This window comes from Macrobrachium rosenbergii, chromosome 53 (genome assembly GCF_040412425.1).
Source record: "Macrobrachium rosenbergii isolate ZJJX-2024 chromosome 53, ASM4041242v1, whole genome shotgun sequence".
In the NCBI taxonomy this organism is placed as follows: Eukaryota; Metazoa; Arthropoda; class Malacostraca; order Decapoda; family Palaemonidae; genus Macrobrachium; species Macrobrachium rosenbergii.
The window spans coordinates 11,575,854-11,595,052 of record NC_089793.1 but is presented as its reverse complement, the minus strand read 5'-3'; the positions used below and the strand labels follow the sequence as shown (position 1 = coordinate 11,595,052).

General features: G+C 35.1%; 1 protein-coding gene and 1 long non-coding RNA gene across 8 annotated transcripts in view; one reads left to right on the top strand and one right to left on the bottom strand.

The window, feature by feature from the left end:
- LOC136834287 (uncharacterized) overlaps positions 1-19,199 on the bottom strand; it is a 634,610-nt gene that overhangs the window by 11,087 nt on the left and 604,324 nt on the right. The window contains exon 1 of one of the 6 annotated variants that reach the window (XR_010851724.1): positions 1,983-2,504. The exons of 3 other annotated variants lie outside the window; for them this stretch is intronic. This is a non-coding gene — a long non-coding RNA (uncharacterized lncRNA). Of the gene's footprint in view, positions 1-1,982; positions 2,505-19,199 lie in introns of those variants that run through there. 2 more of the 6 variants (XR_010851723.1, XR_010851727.1) reach the window with 2 other exon arrangements.
- PIG-Q (phosphatidylinositol glycan anchor biosynthesis class Q) lies at positions 3,509-17,568 on the top strand. 2 transcript variants are annotated; one of them, XM_067096653.1, is made up of 8 exons: positions 3,509-3,672; positions 5,107-5,230; positions 7,194-7,870; positions 9,422-9,557; positions 11,526-11,670; positions 12,493-12,691; positions 12,896-13,010; positions 17,341-17,568. In XM_067096653.1, exons 2-8 carry the CDS (start codon positions 5,140-5,142, stop codon positions 17,532-17,534), a joined length of 1,557 nt encoding a protein of 518 aa, XP_066952754.1. In that variant the 5' UTR covers positions 3,509-3,672; positions 5,107-5,139; the 3' UTR covers positions 17,535-17,568. The 2 variants fall into 2 exon arrangements, with proteins under 2 accessions (XP_066952754.1, XP_066952752.1); XM_067096651.1 differs by having other exon boundaries at positions 3,509-3,696.

Genomic DNA, 19,199 nt, shown 5'->3' with positions numbered 1-19,199 from the left:
TATATGTAGTTGTTTTAGCAAAATTTTGCAAACTGCCCATAATTTAATGCTGCTATAAAAGTGGGTTTTCTGACATTGTGTCTAACAGTTTTGACATTCTTTTGATTCAGAATAGCTTTGTGAACTTATCCCACTAACCTCATTTATTGAACAGTTTGTGTGGACCTGTGAAACTGGGGTGTTTCGGTGGAGAAAACAAAAACCAGAGAATGTGGAATTTATTATGACTGACATCTCAGCCTAGACACAACTAACTTAAGAACCTTGGGTGCTGGGTCTTGTCATGACCCTAAGAATGGGGTATGGGCTGGTTCCCCTACAGCCTAACCTGACAAAGTACTGAACCACAAATAATGTACCAGCTTTCTAAATAATTAATTCATTTTAAATACTGACAAATTTTAAACTTTTAATGATGGATCATTAATCATCAATTACAAATGAATTACTATCACCCTGTAGTCAGTTAACTGTCTGTAGCTAGTTAAATACATATGTACATCAAATTACAGTACAATTTTCCAATGAACAGCTTTGTAATAAAACACGTAAGTGCAGAGTGGTGTTATTTCCGTTTTCTTGTACAGGCATATTTGTTTCAACAAAATTTTACAACCTGTCCTGTAACTGAATTCAGCAACGAAATAGGGTTTTCTGACATTTCTGATGTTTCAAAAATTTCTGACATTCAGTCAGAACTGCTTTGTAAACATATCCCAATTCCCCTGTATAACTAATAATTTGTGGGGACCTGTATGAAAACGGGCTTTTTAGGTGGAGTGTTGAATTTGTTATGACATGCGTATACATCCAAACCTAATCACAAATAACCTGACATCAGGCACCACAAATAACAATTTTTAAAATAGTTAATTCGTCTCAACATAGTGACCATTTCAAACTTTTAATTAACAACAGACCATAACTCATCACTTAGCAATGAATTACAGTACTATTCATCAGTTAAAGGCTGTAACTTGGCAGAATGAAGCTATATTAGTGGTGCCAATACATAATGCAAATAGCCTTTGATTAATTTTTATTAAGCAATTACAATCATCTTTCATATAATTGTGGAGAGGCTCTCGACAGCAATAAAAAAGCTGAAAGGTTAATTGAACTTGACCCACAATATCGCATACAAGTATTGTATAAATGTATTCTATATTTAAGCTTTTATATCTATATGTGTTATTTACAAAATGAAATAATCTGAATGGTCAAAATTGGGTCACATCACTCACATGGTCTTCTGTTGCAACAAAAATATGGGGTCTGCAAGTTTTCACTTAACTGTACTGCTTTGTAATAAAACATTTTCATAAATCAAATTGCATGCTTTCACTCAACTATACAGCTTTGTAATAAAACATTAAGTACAGAGCAGTGTTACTTAATTTTTCCTTAATGTTAGTTTCAGCAATATTTAAAAACTGTCCATAACTGAATTCAGCCAAGTGTGGGCCTTCACTTTTACATCTAGCCTAATCTTACAATCTGGAATGTCTACTCCCCACATTAACAGCAAATATATTATCTCGACTTCACTGGTCTGGGAAACAGAAATCGCCAATAATTCCTTTAGGACTATATGGAAAACTAGCCAATTGCAACTCAAGTTACTTCTAAAAAAAAAAGGGGGGGGTCCACAAAAAGCAAAAGCAATAGGTCGTTCCTCTATGCAACTTAACAAACCGATAACTAGCCACTGCCTATGGCTAAAATTGCTACACTCGACATACATTCCAAGTACTGCCTTTACTAAATGCATTCTTGACTAGGCAAACTATACTAAGTAGTGTTGCACATAAAATGCCAAGAAATGCAAAATGCTATCCAATCCATGCAAAACTTCCACAACACTCTCGTCCAACCATTTCATCGTTCAATGTCTTTGAAATCTGCAATACCGGCAGTATTTCAAAGAATCTTCAACTGCGTACATTAGAAGTGTAATTACGCACACTACAAAGCAAACTTACCGTCAACATTCCACAAGAACTCCTTACAGGAACTTACCAAGTGTCTGTAAAACCTCCAGGGACGATAGCCCCCATCCGGGTGCTGTACTTCGGTGTTGTCAAACCATTCGACAGTACTACTGTACTACCAAGCCGCCTAGTTTTAGGTTAGTAAGAATGTTGGTGTCTCAATATTTAATGTTATTAAACATACACTTTTATTGGTGTATAGATACCTCAAGCCTTTGACAAACGGTTTAACTGAAAACCCTGCAAATACTTTCGACTTTGTATAGAAAGGACCAAGATGAGGCAAGATCCAGAAAAGATCCTGCACAGTACATTTAAACTGATACATGATCCACAACAATCATGTTTTCAAAAGAAATTTCCCATGGGCAAAGTATCAGCTGTATTTTTGTGATCAAAACCCCAACTCGTACATAGATTTACACGGATTTTCATTCAGTTATTTGGAGATGCTAACTAGAAAAACTTTAAATAATCAAGCGATCACTGAGGATGTTAATGCTGGTTGAAAAATCGACGAATTGTTTGGTAACCTCAAGAACAGAAGACTGGTGAGTGAAAGGGAATAAAACTTGAAAGATTAAGGAAGGCGACGAACGATAATTATTCTGATATTGGCAGGCAACTAGTTTGGTAGTATTAGCAAAAGATGCTTTGAAGAAAAGAATGTACAGTATGGACAAGGGAAAACGTAACTAGGTTTAAAAGTTCAAAAGTATGTTTTTTCTACCAATGAGAGTTGTTATTTGCTCAGTTTTAATGTTCAGTACCTAGGCCCTGGCCCGTAATCATCGTGAGGTGTTAATAGCAAAAGCGAGAGAGAGAGAGAGAGAGAGAGAGAGAGAGAGAGAGAGAGAGAGAGAGAGAGAGAGAGAGAGAGAGAGAGAGAGAGTGGATGATGTATATCAATAGGATCAATGTGTTCCTGTTGAGGTTTCTGCGTAGGTACATGAAGTAGGTATAATGCCCCGCAGAAGCTTTTTAACGGGAAGTTTATCACTGATTCAGAACTACAGGTTTAGTGTTCATCTCGGAAGCAAACTTTTTTTAAAGCAATAGATAACTATTTAGAATAAAGGACTGTTAAAAGTAATGGATGCAAACATCAAGGCAGTTGCATTAAATAAAACCAACACAAGATAATGGGACAATAATAAATGAACATGAATCTTAAATGCGCTTCGAAAAAAATGTTACAGAATGAGGCATGGCAACAAAAGTTAAAATGTTGATCAGACAGAAAAACGGCTGTTTACAGATGACAATCTGGGAGGAGATACTTTTCACATCTATCCGTTCATGCAAAGATACTGTTGAGGACATTATTTTGTTACTACTGTAGCTGAATGTGTTAATAAGACATGAAAAAATTGCTAAAAATACTACTCACACAACAATGATAAGACTGATATACTGTCTTATGAGAAGTAAATGAAAATAAGTAGACATGGAATCACAATAAAACAACATAAAATGAACAAAGTCTATACTTACAATGAAACAGCAATCACTGAATCACACAGATGGGCCGTTCCATATGCTACGCCTCTCCCAAATAATAGCACAACCAAACTGTCATTTGATTCTAATACAAGTCCTGATTTTCTTTAACGATAAACATTTGGAAGCAAGTGCATCAGTCTGAAGTAATGTGCAGCAGGTGTTCTCTAATCTGACAACTGTGAGAAATATGTGACGATTTTTTGTAAGTTACAAGTAGATTAGGTTACCTAGTCTAAAGAGGGCGTGGGCTAGCCTGGTACCGTGAGGGACAGCTTGTCAACGTTATGCTACTCGTAACATAGTTATTAATGTATCAGTGGTATTATCTTTCACTTCAACCTGACACCGAATTTAACATTAGAGATGTCTGAAAAGTGGTTATATTGACATTTTTACCCATAGGAAATAAAAGCTAGGAGTAGGTGAAAAGCCTAATAGCCTATATAAAGTCTTGTATTTACATGAGGTGTGTTGATTAATTTATTGTTTATTTTTTATAAGTGGGAGACGACGAGTGTTCAATGGGGTTAAAATCCCCAAACACCTAAGGTTAGAGTAGTATAGAAAATTTAAGTTAGTAAACATCCTATGGCTGGGTATATTTCGATGGTGCTTATGTAAACTGGGTACAATTTTCTGATGGGTGCAGTTCTTCACCTTAATTTGCCTAAAAACAACCGGGCTAAAGGCTAAGCAGCAGCCTAGGCTATCACTCTAAGTGATGAATTAGTTTCTTGGCAAGAACATGAATTGTGCATATTTCAGAAAGTAGCCTAGCTTGTTTGTGTTTTTCATGACCCACTAATTTTTGTGTTTTTGCTTACCCACACTCTTCTTACAATATTGAGATACCATAGGCTCATGGGAAAACAGAGATTTTTGGTGGAGTAATACAGAAACAGGTACATTCATTAGCTCAGCACTATTGGTGGAATACACTTAGAACATTAAAGGTGTCAGAGAAATAAAGCATATGTTTATGTCTGTTATCATGAGAGAAAAGAAAGATTAAAAATCTATTATAAAAAAATTGTGACCTCAGACATACTGTACCTCTTTTGCTAAAGGCCAAAGATGTTTTGACTGTAGTAGATGTTATGGTAGAGAAAAGTTTGCAAAATGTTACCCTGGCAAAATTCAAGACTACAACATACAGTATATCTCATCTACTTATAGTTTCAAAATTAGTTTTAATACTGTGTACAAGAATGAACACATAATGTATGTCTACTTGTGCATAGGTACAGCTGCACAGGTATATTTAACTGGTCTGTCAGTTGCAAATACTGAAATACCATTCAATTAATATGATCTAATTTACAAACTAACACACAAACTGTACTTCAATTTAAGAAGAGGACTGTAGCCACTTTATGTTGTAAAACCTTTATAAATACCCATTCTAGTCAAAGTGATTATGTTACAGTACTACTGTATTACTTTCCACTTCACAAAATAAAACTATTCAAGTTACTGTTAGATACTGTATATTTATAATGAGGTAAATAAAATACAGGTATACTTTATTTTAATCATAAATATCGGATGTTCATTCAAAAAACAACTTTCTATTTTATGAGATATTCTCTTAGTTGTTATTTTAACATTCCAGATATGACACTAATGGTAACTCCATGAGATCAAAATGTCAAGCTTTGTTGCAACAATTTTTGTGCCAAAACAACTTGGGATTCGTAGGCCTGGACCACTTTATGGAAGATTTATCAGATCATCAGGTAAGATATACAAAATTTAAGTGTTTAGAACGACAAGTTTTTTTTTTTTTTTGCCTCTTGGAATATTCCCTCTGTAATGGAATACAAATCCTGAACAAATTTGCCATAAAAAACCCAAGTTCATACTTAGGATACCATATAAAGGAACTGTCTTGTTATTATATCTATGCAACATAACAAGTGTGGGAGAAAAAGTCAAGACAGCTGGTAACAACACTGGAAAAGATGGTGCTGTAAAGTCTACTGGTTTTCAAGATCACTAAGCATATTGCATGCACAGTGATGAAAACGCAAATGTGGCCCTTTTTTTTCATGGTTTGCCTCATTGTTTCTCGTGAATGTACAGAGACGGCCTCTGTTGTCTGCCACCTCACAGTTGCTTGTAGTTGTCAGTCAGGTATCCTTATCACAAAAATGGGGTGTCACACCATGTCAAAGGATCTCTGTACTTGGCTACAAGGAAGTTTCTAGCACTATGTCCCTAGGAATCCTTACTCTGACATCATATTCCAACTTCCAAGGCAGCTGATCATTGAGAAACTACTAAAGTTTAGTCATTATTGAAACCAGGATACATAGTGGGACTGATATGTGGGTCCCTCTTAAGTAGGAGATACCAGAAGAACTTTGGGTAAGAAATCAATTCTCATGTAATTCCCAAAACAAATGTCATGCATGAGAATGTGACACCAAGCATGGTGACACCAGGATATACCTGAGACAGATCAGTGTGCTCGAGGAAAGAAGATGAAAGGGATTCACTAGTAATACTGTATTAGGGTGAGCACTGGAAGCTCACTGACTGACTTTGCTTCAACTACAAGGTTGAGTGGGAAGAAGGGATCTTGTCATCTGAACGCATGCTGTAACTAAGGTTGGACTTGGTATTGAGTCTTGGAGGACAAGTCCACTTTCAGCCTCTGTTTGTTAATTAGCCTAGATCACTGTGCTGATGGATGACTTGCCAATGCATACCAGCTCACAAAACTTGATAGGTTTCAGTGCTGTTGTTTGAGAAAGATGCTTTGGATCCACTTGTACAATATCTAAGCCTGACTATATTTAAACCTATATAAGTGTGAAAAGATTGTTGAAAACCCATTTCAAAGAATGGATGGCATTTGAATTTCAAATGAAACATTATTAGGAGGAATACACAGAAGAGAAAAGTTGGAATACCTCTTTTGTGCTACTCCAGTGGAGTGCAATTTCTGTAGGCAGTATTGTTCAGTGAAATCATTTATTTAGTCAGCCTCTATCTGAAATTCTTGACCTTTGGAACAGTAGGTCAGCCCTGTCTACTGACCTGAGGTGCATCCTTTCAGAAAAACCCTAGTCTGGATGTACAACAATGCATTTTGAGGGACACTGGTATGTATCCTTTGGATGGGAACCAGCATTCACTGCAAGAGATGTAACAGATATGATATGAGCTGGTTAAATTCCTTACTATATTGTCCCACATTTTCATGATGTGAAAGAGCACCCATCATAAATAATCACCTAGAATGAAGAGGCATTGACATAAGGAGAAAAACGACCTAGACATTTAGACATATGCTGTACATACTTGTGGTGTGAGAAAATAGCCTGGCTGCACATTCTACACCAGCCAATTAATCCAGTTAACAGTTGATGATTGCAGTTCACTGCTACTCAGCAAAGTGGCAACAGTAGTAACAAATACTTCAACTTAATGGACTATGTGAGAAGGATGGATTCAACCTATTGCAGGAGGTCTCACCTACAGTAGATTCTACTTGACTATATTTCATATATACACTGGAATTATGCTCTCAGGTTTTATGTGTTTTGGCATTATGGCATAAATTAAATTAGAAATTTGTATTTATGAAACACTGATATTCAAGGAAATGTTACATATTTCATTGGAATAAGTTACTGTCCATGCTTTCTGTCAAAGTCTAGAATGAATAATAATAATGACATTTTTATTTCACAGGGTCCCTTACAGATCCAGAGAGTTTTGTTATTGTTTTGTCATCTGGAGAACTACAACCAGAGCACATTGTTGGTATCATGGGGAGCAACTTAGGAAGACATCAAAGTTTTTTTCGAAATATTTGGTTGGAGTTACAAAGTGAACCAAGTATTAGTGTTAAACGACTTAGTTTATATGGTCACAGTGTCCCATTAGAAGAAGTTACTGTTGTTTACTATAATAGCGATGAACTATGGGAATCAGAGCTTGTTCTCCAAAAATACTCCTTGAATGGAGACCAACTCTCAGAAAATGTATTGCCATACTTTGTGGAATGTGTTTCAAAAGAAAAAAGCTGTGAAGGCAGTGAAAAAGAAAATGTTTCCCATGTTGTGTTATTCATAGAAGTTCTGATATATATAATGACATTCATTCCAAATATTATAATAAGAAATATTCACTATATTCTTCAAAGCAAAGTTGATTATTCAAGCAGTGCTCTTCAACAAATAATATACAGAATCAGCCAGTTAGAAAAAATAACATTCTTGTTAAAAAGCAGGAGGAGAACTATCTTGAGTGGCCGCTTGATTACAATGATATTTGTGGATGTGTTCTGTGGAATAACTGTTGCTTACTTTATTGGCCATCATGCATCAGTAAATGATATGTATGACACCTTTTGCAGCTGGACAAAGGTAAGGAACTTGATCATATGCATTTCTCTCATTACAGAGATATGCCTGTGCTGAGATACAGGACTATTGTAAAATGTGCATGTTTTTGCTGGAGGAGAGATTTAAAAATTATTATCAAACTATTATTATCAAACTGAAGTCCTGATTAATACAATCAGAAGATTTTTTGAGATTGTGGCTCTTCAAAGCTAGGAGAGAACTAGCCATTACAGTTAATCATAAATATTAATACTGCAGCTGATTTGGTATACAGTAAACCCCACATTACGTTCTCAAGGTTTATGGACTCAATGATTCGCAGGTTTCTCTTGTGGAACATATCTAGCCATTTTTCAGCAGAAAATTGCCCATTCATGTATTTTTCACTGAGAAATATTCACTAATTACTGTATTTTCATATAATTTTCATGAATAAATGCACTTTTTGTGATAATACTATTAAAATACTCAGGTATAAGCATTTTTTACAGGGTTTTTCTGGTTTGCCATCAAAATGGGCAGTTCTATGTTTTTAGAGGGGTTTTTTAGCATTTGCCGATTTGACCTATTTGCGGGGGGGTGGGATGCATCCCCACGAATACGGGGTTCACTGTATTACTTTTTGGTTTAATATCCTTTTTATAGGTATAATAGCACCTTATGTGGAATATGTATGGAGGATTTGGTGATTGTTGCAGAAATTAAAAGCTGTTGACTATATACTGTATATACAGAGGTAAAAATCATAAAAAAGACTAGGTGAAGTTCATGAAAAAATAGCAAAGATAAATATACAAATAAAGATAAAAATCATTCACAAATAACAAGACAAGAACCATACAAAGGAATGGAAAATGTGATGTAGAGAAATGGAGAATGCATAAAAGGTTAAGACACTTGAAAAGGAGATATTAAGCTGATTTTTAGAAACCTGACATTCACTGTAGCCTCATTCAGCAACACCAGTACTTTGTTTGTTGCAAATGATGATTTTTCTTAGTCTCGAGGGAGGTACAGTGGGCAGAAAGGTGAGGCCTTTATGACCAAGAGGCAGAAAGTGCAGAGATCTGTCAAATCATCCTGGGAATGTTATCACTACTGGAGGAGTTCTGGAATGTTCATGGGTAATTTGACATTGTAAGAAAAATTGGTTTTAAGGAAGATGCAAGATGGAGTCCTTATGATTCCAGCTTTCTGTGGATTAGCTAGCAGCCTGCCATGTGGCAATGGGAGGATCTTTATAGATGTGTACAAAGAAGAGAAGCAATCCATATCTAAAATAGGCCTCTTCAGGGAGGATCTAGTGTAAACCTGTGATGCAGTTTGTTGTACCTCCTGAATTAATGTTTAAGAAATAAAAGTTAATACATGAAGTAACCATTAAAGCAGGCTCCTCTAGAAAAGTTTTGTGAATTAAATCATTCTCCAGGTTATTATTGTATTGTTGCAGAGCCCATAAGAATTTCTTTTAAAGTTTGGCAATTGTTATTGTGCACAGAAGTTATCTAAGTGTAACATTTGAACCTTTTATTTTACTCATATTATTAGAAAACTCTTACTTTTACTCAACAGGTCTTGTCTTCCTGTGTTCAAGATCTCTTGGAGTGGCTGAGTGGAGCTCCTGCTGGTCTTAAGTTAAATCAGCCACTTACACAAGCACTGTCTGCTTTCTTCTCTTACCATGTGCACCTTTGGAGACTGTATTTAGGTATGTTAGGTAACATTTTTTTTTGTAAACATTGATTGTGGCTTATGAAATGTAGAAATAAATGATTAAATAATTTTGAGAAGGAACTATACATGCTTTGTTTCATTACATTTTATACCATTTACTTATCTGTGTCAGCATTGTAAGTTTTTAGTCTTTGAACTGCTTGTAGGTACTATCTTTTTAGAGCTTAAGTGTGAAAAATGGCATAAAGCTTAAAAACAGGGTTTGGGTGGACAAACAGTGCTGTAAATCTGGTTGAAATGAGGAAAGCAGAGGGGGAGCCCTCAGTCTCACCTGCCAAAAGATTTCACCTCTCAACTTTTTTACCCATAATGTATGTGTGGCTTGTACAGAAAAATCATTATCTTGTGTGCAGACTTGTGCTTCCTTCATATTAAAGCCTTTAACCTCCATTCTTTCCATGTGACCGAGTATTCACAAAATAATCTGATCCATCTTTTCACCTATGCTGTTTTTTTATCACTTCTGTGTATCTCCATATTTCTAACCTTTTTCATTTTTCTCATGCCACATACAGTATACTACAACTTCCACATTTTTGTTTCATTTGGATTCAATACAGTATCAATATTTCATCTCTAGAGAGTAGAGGTGGCTCAAAAATTCTCCAAGTACTGTACATTTCAAACTTGGCTTTCAGTGAAAATTCTTTTCACAGTCGTTTGCAAACACCCCTCTACCTTACTTGCTTTACCTATTTGTTGACTTGGCTTTTCTCTCATTCTGACATCATCAGTTATATTTACTCCCAAATATCCAAATAAATCAACTGCTTCCATCCTTCCACCATCTACATCATTCACTACATTATATTCCTGGTTGCTATGTACAGTAGCCTCATACCTTTACTCTTCCTCACATTTACAAATTTTTTAATTTCCTCTTCTTGCTAATGCTTTCAAACTGGTTCACTAGTTTTTGGAGGTTCTCTTCACTTTCTCCAATAAGTACTATATCATTTGCAAACATCAACTATTCCATACTCCATCATTACTGTATTCATTTTTCAACTTTGCACTACATGTACTGGTTTTCTCTGACTTCTTACTTCACGATGTCCACAACAATATTCTTGATACTCTCTTTTTACTTCAGTTATCAGTTTTTGTGCCTTTATTCTTTTGGCTGCCTTCTCATCTTTCTGTTTCTCATTAAATCGGCCTGCAGCACTATGTTGTGTTAGCAAGCCTCACCAGGTATAACAGTGCAATCCTTTGTGTATTTTAATGTTATCTGCACTTCTTATCATAATAATATCAGTTACTGTCTCAGCTTCTCCACTCTTGTATACTGTATTGTCAACTTCTAACTGAGGGCAAGTTTGGACTTGAAAATCCTCTTGTAATTTTTTCCTTTATCCCTTTTTCTCTCTCCCCACTGGGAGTTCAACATTGTCAGCATAGTCTTGCTCCAATGTGTATTCTTTGTTAAATAATGAATCCTTTGGACCAGTCTTATTAGACTATATAAGTTGCCTCACTGTGCTATTTAAACTATTTAATAATAATAATAATAATAATAATAATAATAATATAATAATGTCAGTGAACCTCATGTTCCTGTTGGTATCACAAGGACACTAGGTTACAGCAGGAGTTATCATAATCTAAGAGCAATACATATAACAAGAAATTAGAAAAAAAATTTTGCTGAATGGATGTTTTTCTCCCAATAATAATATTCCGGTTCTCCATGGTATAAGGGGTGCCCCAATTTTCTGTACTTTATCTGTTTCATTTGATAAGCAGCCTACAGGATGTGGTATTAAGAGTATATTTGACTGCATGTATAAGTACTACAGGTACATACATATAGATTTTACACAGTTTGTTGATGAAATACAAATCAGTGATGTTTGGTACTGCTGTGGTTTTACTGTTTGATTTGCAGCTGATGGAAGTGTATCCTGGTTTAAAAATATCTGTGAATGATCTTTATTTTCAGAACTGGCTGATCCCCTCTTGAAAGCTTTAGCTTGGATCTTAGTATGGCTTGGAATGTTTGGATTATCAATTCAAGTGGCCATTCTGTCAGACCTCCTAGATCTAGCAACTCTCCATCTGTACTGTTTTTATGTTTATGCTGCAAGGTATGATTTTTAAATTTCATTACCTCCAACAAGGTTATGTTTTGTGCACACTTTGTCTTGCTGTTGGTTTTTACAGTTGATGACTGAAGTGAGTTTATTTTTCATATTTATATTTCCAATGATCTTGTAAATGTTTCCTGTATGCATATTGTATATAAAAGATTATTAAAAACCTAAACCTGGTCATTTAGGGTCTAGTGTGGTAAGCAGTTCTGTGATCAAAAAACTTAAAATGATTTAAAAAAAAATTGTGTATGCATCAAGCAAACTGTGGTATGTAACTACAGTACTAACATACATTTACTTGAAGGTAATCTCAATTCAGAAGTCTTTATATTCTTTACAACATAAAATTCATTAGTCCTTCATTGAGTTGTTAGGATGTCTGGCTTTTTTCTTAAGTTCAGAGATACCCATTATGAAATTATATTGCCATATTTATCCACAAGTTTATGATACATAACTGGATAAAACTATACTTTGTGGAAAAGGATTACTTATGTGATTGAATATCAGTACAGTAAACCTCCCCCCCCCCATTCGCTGTCTCACTATTCACGGACTCACGTATTCGTGGCTTTCTCTGTAGAACATATCTACCCATTATTCACGGAAAATTCGCCCATTCGTGGAATTTTTCGCTGAGAAATATTCACTAATTACTGTATTTTCATATAATTTTCATGACTAAATGCACTTTTTGTGATAAAACTATTAAAATACTTTAAAAGGACATTTGTTTTATAGAGAAATATGTTAATAATACTGGTCACAGTATCTGGAAACTTCTTAACTTTATGATTGTTAAAATTTGTATTACAGGATCCACATGCTCCAAATATCATTGTTAGGATCTCAGTGGAGAGCATTCCGAGGTCGGAAATGGAACCCTTTAAAATTAAGAATAGACAGTGACACTGGAAAGCATATGTCCTTGAAAAGAGTTCTGACTGCTGTGGTTTTCACACTTGTAATATTCTTGTTACCCACAACTACTGTCTATTACCTTGTTTTTGTCACGGTAAGTCAAGCCATACTTACATATTGAAAATCTACAGATACAAAATAAGTCAGATATAAGTTTTAAGAGTTTCTGAAATACATATGAAGTTCAGATGAGAGATTTCCTTCTTACTTTTGATCACTGAATAAAGGGGAAGCTGTGGTACTATTTAAAAAAGATAATGTTCATCAGCATCATTTTGAATCAATTTTTCTTTTACAGCTTCGAGTCAGTCTCAGTGCTCTGCGAGGTATCCTAACTTCATGCATCTGGCTTTTGAATTTTAATCCTCTGTATTTAGTGGTCTTGAATTTGATGGGTTCTAATCGGATTAAAGGTAGTATATATAGTATATAGTGTTTTTATGTAGTTCAGTTAACATAAAACATTTTTCTTCATATTTGTGTAACTTAATGTACGTGGTTTGGTTTTAATTTTTAAGCATATTGTACTGAAAATTTGCCAAAAATATGTTCTTTTTGCAAAGTAGCTTATCTGCTGTACAGTACTAGTTCTTTACAATAATTGAGTTATTGTACTTATCACAGTTCTTTTAGTGTATAATGTACATAACAGTTAAACTTTTATCTTCTGAAAGGAGTGTTTGCCTGTATTTAAAGTAAAAAGGAAAAGTTCAAATGTGCTCATACAACTTACAAGCCTCATCACTTTGTTTGGACATCCAAACACAGGATTAATCCCCAGTTAAAATGCTCACTTCTTGATTGCTTTATCCATGGCAGGTCCATGCAGTTAGTGCGGGTTGATTGAACATCCTTTTTCTTTTCACCTAATTCACTATCATTATCATCATAGGCTACATTGGTAGATGGTTGTTAATATTTTTGCATAAATTTACTGCACCTTCTATCAAAACGCATTTTTCTATGCTTTCCAACATTGTTAGCAGAGCTAAGGAATCATATTGATTGGGACTTGGAGATGGAAGGTAACAGGTAATACTGCCAGAAATACACAGGTTAGGAGCTTGGTATATGAACTTTTATGAGTTGAGACCTGTGCTACCAGGAGGGAAGAGCATCAAGTCAGATATTGTGCTTCCTTTGGTTTCTGATTCAGAAAAGCCTGTTGCACACAAAATGGAAAAGGAGAAAATCCCACTCATATGATGAGTCATGGGATAGAAAATAGAGAAACAAGCAGTCATGGAGAGAGAACAGCCCTGAGTAAGACCAACAATAAGCAGGCAGCATGAGAGCATGTTTATGGCCTCATCCATTGCCAGGGATAAGGGCAAGTCTTCACCCAAGATAAGAACCAATCTTTGTCAAAAATATCCCTTAAGGAGGAAAATAACAGTACAGAGAAAATTTCAACTGCATTATGATGACCTTGAGTGACCCTCTGGCTTTGCTTTGAGAGCTGAAATTGTTATTATTATTATTACATTATTATTATTATTATTATTATTTTACATTAATAATAATACACACACACAATAATAATAATAATAATAATAATAATAATAACAATAGGTTCTATTGAATATTATTGCTTCAGCTTGCATTTATTTTATAGAAAAGACTTTTTCTATTTTCCTTGTTGTAGACTTCTTTCAGTGGAGGTGCAAAGTGTTAACAGCTCGCCTATATTTGTTATCATGGGGAAAAAAGTCAAAATCTGATTCTGCTTCTTATATATTCTATACAGGTGGTTCATACAATTGCTGCCGCAACGCCGCTTCAACAGACTCTTCTCATCTTCAGCCGAGCTAGAGGACTGGCAGATTGCAGGTCCTTCTGAATTTATACACGGGCTTGAATGGGGGTCATGGATGGCGAATTCGACTGGTTGCAGTCAGCCGTAACTTGCCAAATTTTCAGGGGCTCGATCCTGACAGATCTTCGCGAACTCCGGGGAATGTTATCTGGTTCCAGCGCCCCATTGGCCTGCCGCGTTGATGTCATGCCGGCTGACATCATCGGTAGTTTGGCTGCTATTGGCCTATGGATGAATGATGTCATTATCTACCTTTCTGTCGTGAGTCGGGGATTGTCTGGCGGCGCCGCCTCATCAGGGGCATCTCCATTCTCAGGGTTGTCGTTTTCAGGTATTCGCTGGATTTGCAGGCAGCCAAAACTACCGATGATGTCAGCCGGGCATGACATCACCGCGACACGGGCAGGCCAATGGGAACGCTGAATGAATGACATTCCCAGGTTGCAAAGATCTGTCAGATCGAGCCGCCAGAGAAATTTGGCTTGAAGTTCAAGGATCGGGTAAAACAACCAGAAATTGCCATCCATGACCCCACTGAAGCCTGTGTATAAATTCAGAAGGACCTATGCACCAAGGTCCTCTACTAACTCCTGCTGGAGAATGACAGAAGAGTCATGTCGAAACGCTGGCCGCCGCAACAATTGGGTATAGAACCAACTGTATAGAATATATAAAGAAGAGAATCCAGATTTTGACTTTTCCCATGAAATGACAACATAGAAGTAGCTGTTAGCACGCACCTCCACTGAAGAGAGGTCTGCAATATGAAAAATAGAAAAAGTTTCTACAAAATAAATGCAGCTGAAGCAGCAATAATATTCAATAGAACCCGTTTAAAAAGAGGGTCACAAGCAACACAACAATAATAATAAAATGATGAACCAGCTTGTATTTTTGCAACACATTATTTTAAATTTAGCTATAAATGCTGCATTTTATCCCCGAACTGAAAGTAGCAATTAAGGGCACAGTGAAGGAGGGGGAAGCATGCCCCACTGAAAGCACCAGAATTGCTACCCTTCCTCCCAGTAAGTTCCTGTTTGTGACAAGAATCAGGGGTCATAGACATCTGAAGGATTTTAAGATTCAATTTTGTTTAAGATGTTTTGTAATATTCCTTATTCTTCTCTATCATAGAAGTGGATAAAGATAACACTCCTAAACCAAGCCCTGTTGCTTTAGCCAGGTTGCTGGTCTAGGATACTACATGGACATTATCAGGCCCTCTGGATTCTAGTTTCCTTTTCCAATTTCACAGTACTCCAACAATGGGAAGTAACAACACTTGGTGTGGAAATTGTCTTCAAGAGTCTGAGAAGTGGATAATTGAGACTATGTCAGAGTCTATCATTCTCATATGTTGCTTAGTCACTAGCAAACTATCCAAGTTTCCCACTAAATATGATACTAGTCTGGGATAATCGTAGATACTGAAGAAGAAACAAGAATAACTTTCTTCCTGTTTTAGTCAGATTAGGGTGAGGTGAGTAGCCTTCTGCAATAAGCGGGGTGAGACTGGGAAATGCTTGCAACATAACACATTACCCATGGATTATACAGTCTACAGGTGTAGTATATGATTGTTATTTTTATCTGTAATAGTTTCCCAGAGGTAATAGCCAAGCAACGAGACTTTTTAGCCCTGCCTTCAGAAATAACCAATATGAAGATTAAGGGTGGGTGATATAGTTAGTTCAAAATAGGTTGTTTAGATTCTACATCAGGCTCCTTATAGTTTCAAAGGCTCAGAGGATGTATATCAGGGCTTTATGTGAAACTCCTCAAGCAGTTTGTCGGCAGAACCTTTACAGGGACTGCAGCATCCATGAACATATATATCTTTATTAAGTAGTTTAACTAAATCAGACTATTGAGGCTAAATGATGCTTACTTCTAGATAAATGTATTCCTATGATTTAAGAATTGTTGGTTCTTGAAGTTCAGGCCTTCTTATTTTGGCATTTCCATGACGTCCCCAAAATTACTAATGATCGTTGTATCATTTAGAAAATTTCATTTTACTCTAAAAATGACTCCAGTGATGTCAACACAGCCTGTCCGTAACTGGTATCAGTCTTGGTGGGTACATTTAGTAGGATACTATACTATATCATTCTTCAAATAATATCTAAATTCAGAGTTAAGTTACAGGTACCAATACTATATCATATCATTCTTCAAATAATATCTAAATTCAGAGTTAAGTTACAGGTACCAGATACCAACTTGATAATGTTCAGCTGAATGAAAATAGCTAGTGGAGATCCTGAAATCATTGGCCCTCCAAAGCAGCTATTAAGCTGTAGTGTAAATGAAAGGCTTGAAGTTACATAAAATTCTAACCCCAGCAAGTTTTGTTACAATACACAAATAAAAAATCTTTTACCTATACTCCAGTTGCCCTCCCTACCTCACTCTTAAGCGTCTGCCTTTCACCCTTTCTGATTGATACACATCTTAGGATCAAAGCAGAATTTAGAAGTGTGTTTTTGGTTCTTATGATGGAAGCTTCCTAGTAGGAAACTCATTTTTCTTCTCCCTATCACATCAATTGTAACCAGTAACTTATTTACTTTGTTTTCCCAAAAAATGGGTTGAAGCTCTAGTGTGAAAAAAGTACATTCAAGCACTACTTTGAAATGTTTTTGATTACATGCATTGAATTATTCAAAATGTATAAGGAAGGACGCATGCATGATTAAATAATTTATAGTCCACTGAAGGGCGTTGGTGTAATAGCTTTAGTGGTTCTATTATGGTAATATCTGTGCTTTTTGTTCATTAGTAAGGAAAGGTTTTTTCTTAAGGCCAGTAGTATCTTTTTATGATCAGTGATGGTGTTATGTTCTACATACTAGCCTTGGTAATATTATTTCCTTAAATTCCATAGCAGTAGCACAGTGTCACTAACAATTTGTCATTTACAGGTGAAATATGCCTCCAAGTATGTAAGAATATTGGAGACCAGCAGTCATCGATATTAAAATTCCATTTATACACTTGGCCTACACCAGTTAGTGAAGCTTTGAAATATGCCCAATGTGAAGTCTTACCATCTCCTCCATCTCTAAACTGGAAATCTGTTCTCTCTAGTGTTGTGTTTGGTAAAGATTTATTGTAAAACAAATTTTTTTAATAAAAGATTCATATTAATATGTCATTCTCTGATTTTACCTGTTCAAAATATAACGTTACTGTTCACAATCTTTAGTTTGTATAAACATTATAATTCAAAATGGAGCTAACTGTGATGAAATTAGTGTTAGTGATATGCTTTGTTAAGTGATGGACTTTATAAAACTATACAGTATCTTTGGATCCAAGATTAATACAGAATCTAATCCTAAAATATGAAGCTCTAGTGTGAAAGAAGGATTCTTACAATGATTTATTTATGTCATAAGTAGTTTAATAAGGGCTAAGACATAAGTCATTTATAATGTATATTCTCATTTATATATATTATATATTATATTATATATATATTATATATATTAATATATATATATATATATATATATATATATATATATATATATATATGTTACATATATATATATATATATATGTATGTATATATGTATATATATATATATATAATATATATATATATATATATATATATATATATATATATATATATATATATAATTATATATATATATATATATATATAATTATTATCACTTTTGTACGTGATTCATTTATCACACATTACCACATTACCTGACTGGTTTCCGGACTTTATTTCCAAGCCATTGACGGCTGACTGATACAGAGTATAAGAAGTCACATATATATACAGTATACTACAGGAACAGTACTAACGAACATACAACCGTTAGAGACTACATATATCCACCCACTGCAGTGTTTGAGGTAGGAGTGGCCTTCAAAATTCATTTAGCTAAAAATCACAATATACTCCTCAGGGGATAATAATGATAAACATGCCAATGATAGGCTAATTTTAGACCTCACCTGACAGGTGTCAGGGAGGCGAAGTTTAGAAACTCATTAGTACCATGCCCTGTACTGTGTTTCATAAAATGATAATCCTATATTCATACATCTCTACTGCCTGCCTTAAAACTTAAACAATTTACAAATTCTTTTTGATATTAAAGGATCAAGTTTATACATCCCTTGACTGATATTCATATTATGGTTGTAATCTCTTTTACAAAGTTAGATTCAATGATATTCCTTTCCAGTATTATTAGAATATACAATCCTTTTGCCCTTCCCAGTTGACAGCATGATTGTTCCTCACTAACATGTGTCAAAAAATATCACTGTTCCCTATGCATATCTCACACATTTCTTATGCTGTTCAAATCTTTTTTCCAATGCTTTCCCCATTTGGCCAATATAAAAAACCAAAAAAAGATAAAAATATACACATGACAAAAGCAGATAAATCAGGCGCTCTTGTAATTTTAAATAGAAGTGAATACATAGAAAAAATGCAAAATCTTTTGGGTGATGATAGCACATATAAAGAATTAAATAAGAACCCATTAGACAATGTGAACAGTGGTTTCAATAGGAAAGTGAAAAACTTGTTAAAAGGTAACGAAAGCATTATAAAGAAGTTGTGTGTGACCTCTCCACTGCTACCATACATGTACGGTACAATAAAAACACACAAAACAAACTTTCCTGGCAGGCCAATTATCAGTTCAGTTGGTTCTGCATATTACAAGTTTTGGTAAAGTACCAAGTAGATATTCTCAACCCATTAGTAAGTACCATCTCAAAATGCTAAATATCACGAATAATGTGG

Coding starts and splice junctions, on each gene's coding strand:
- PIG-Q (XM_067096653.1), top strand. CDS start 5,140: ATGTCAAGCTTTGTTGCAACAATTTTTGTGCCAAAACAACTTGGGATT. Junction 9,558..11,525: donor CCTTTGGAGACTGTATTTAG/GTATGTTAGGTA, acceptor CTTTATTTTCAG/AACTGGCTGATCCCCTCTTG. Junction 13,011..17,340: donor GGGTTCTAATCGGATTAAAG/GTAGTATATATA, acceptor TGTCATTTACAG/GTGAAATATGCCTCCAAGTA.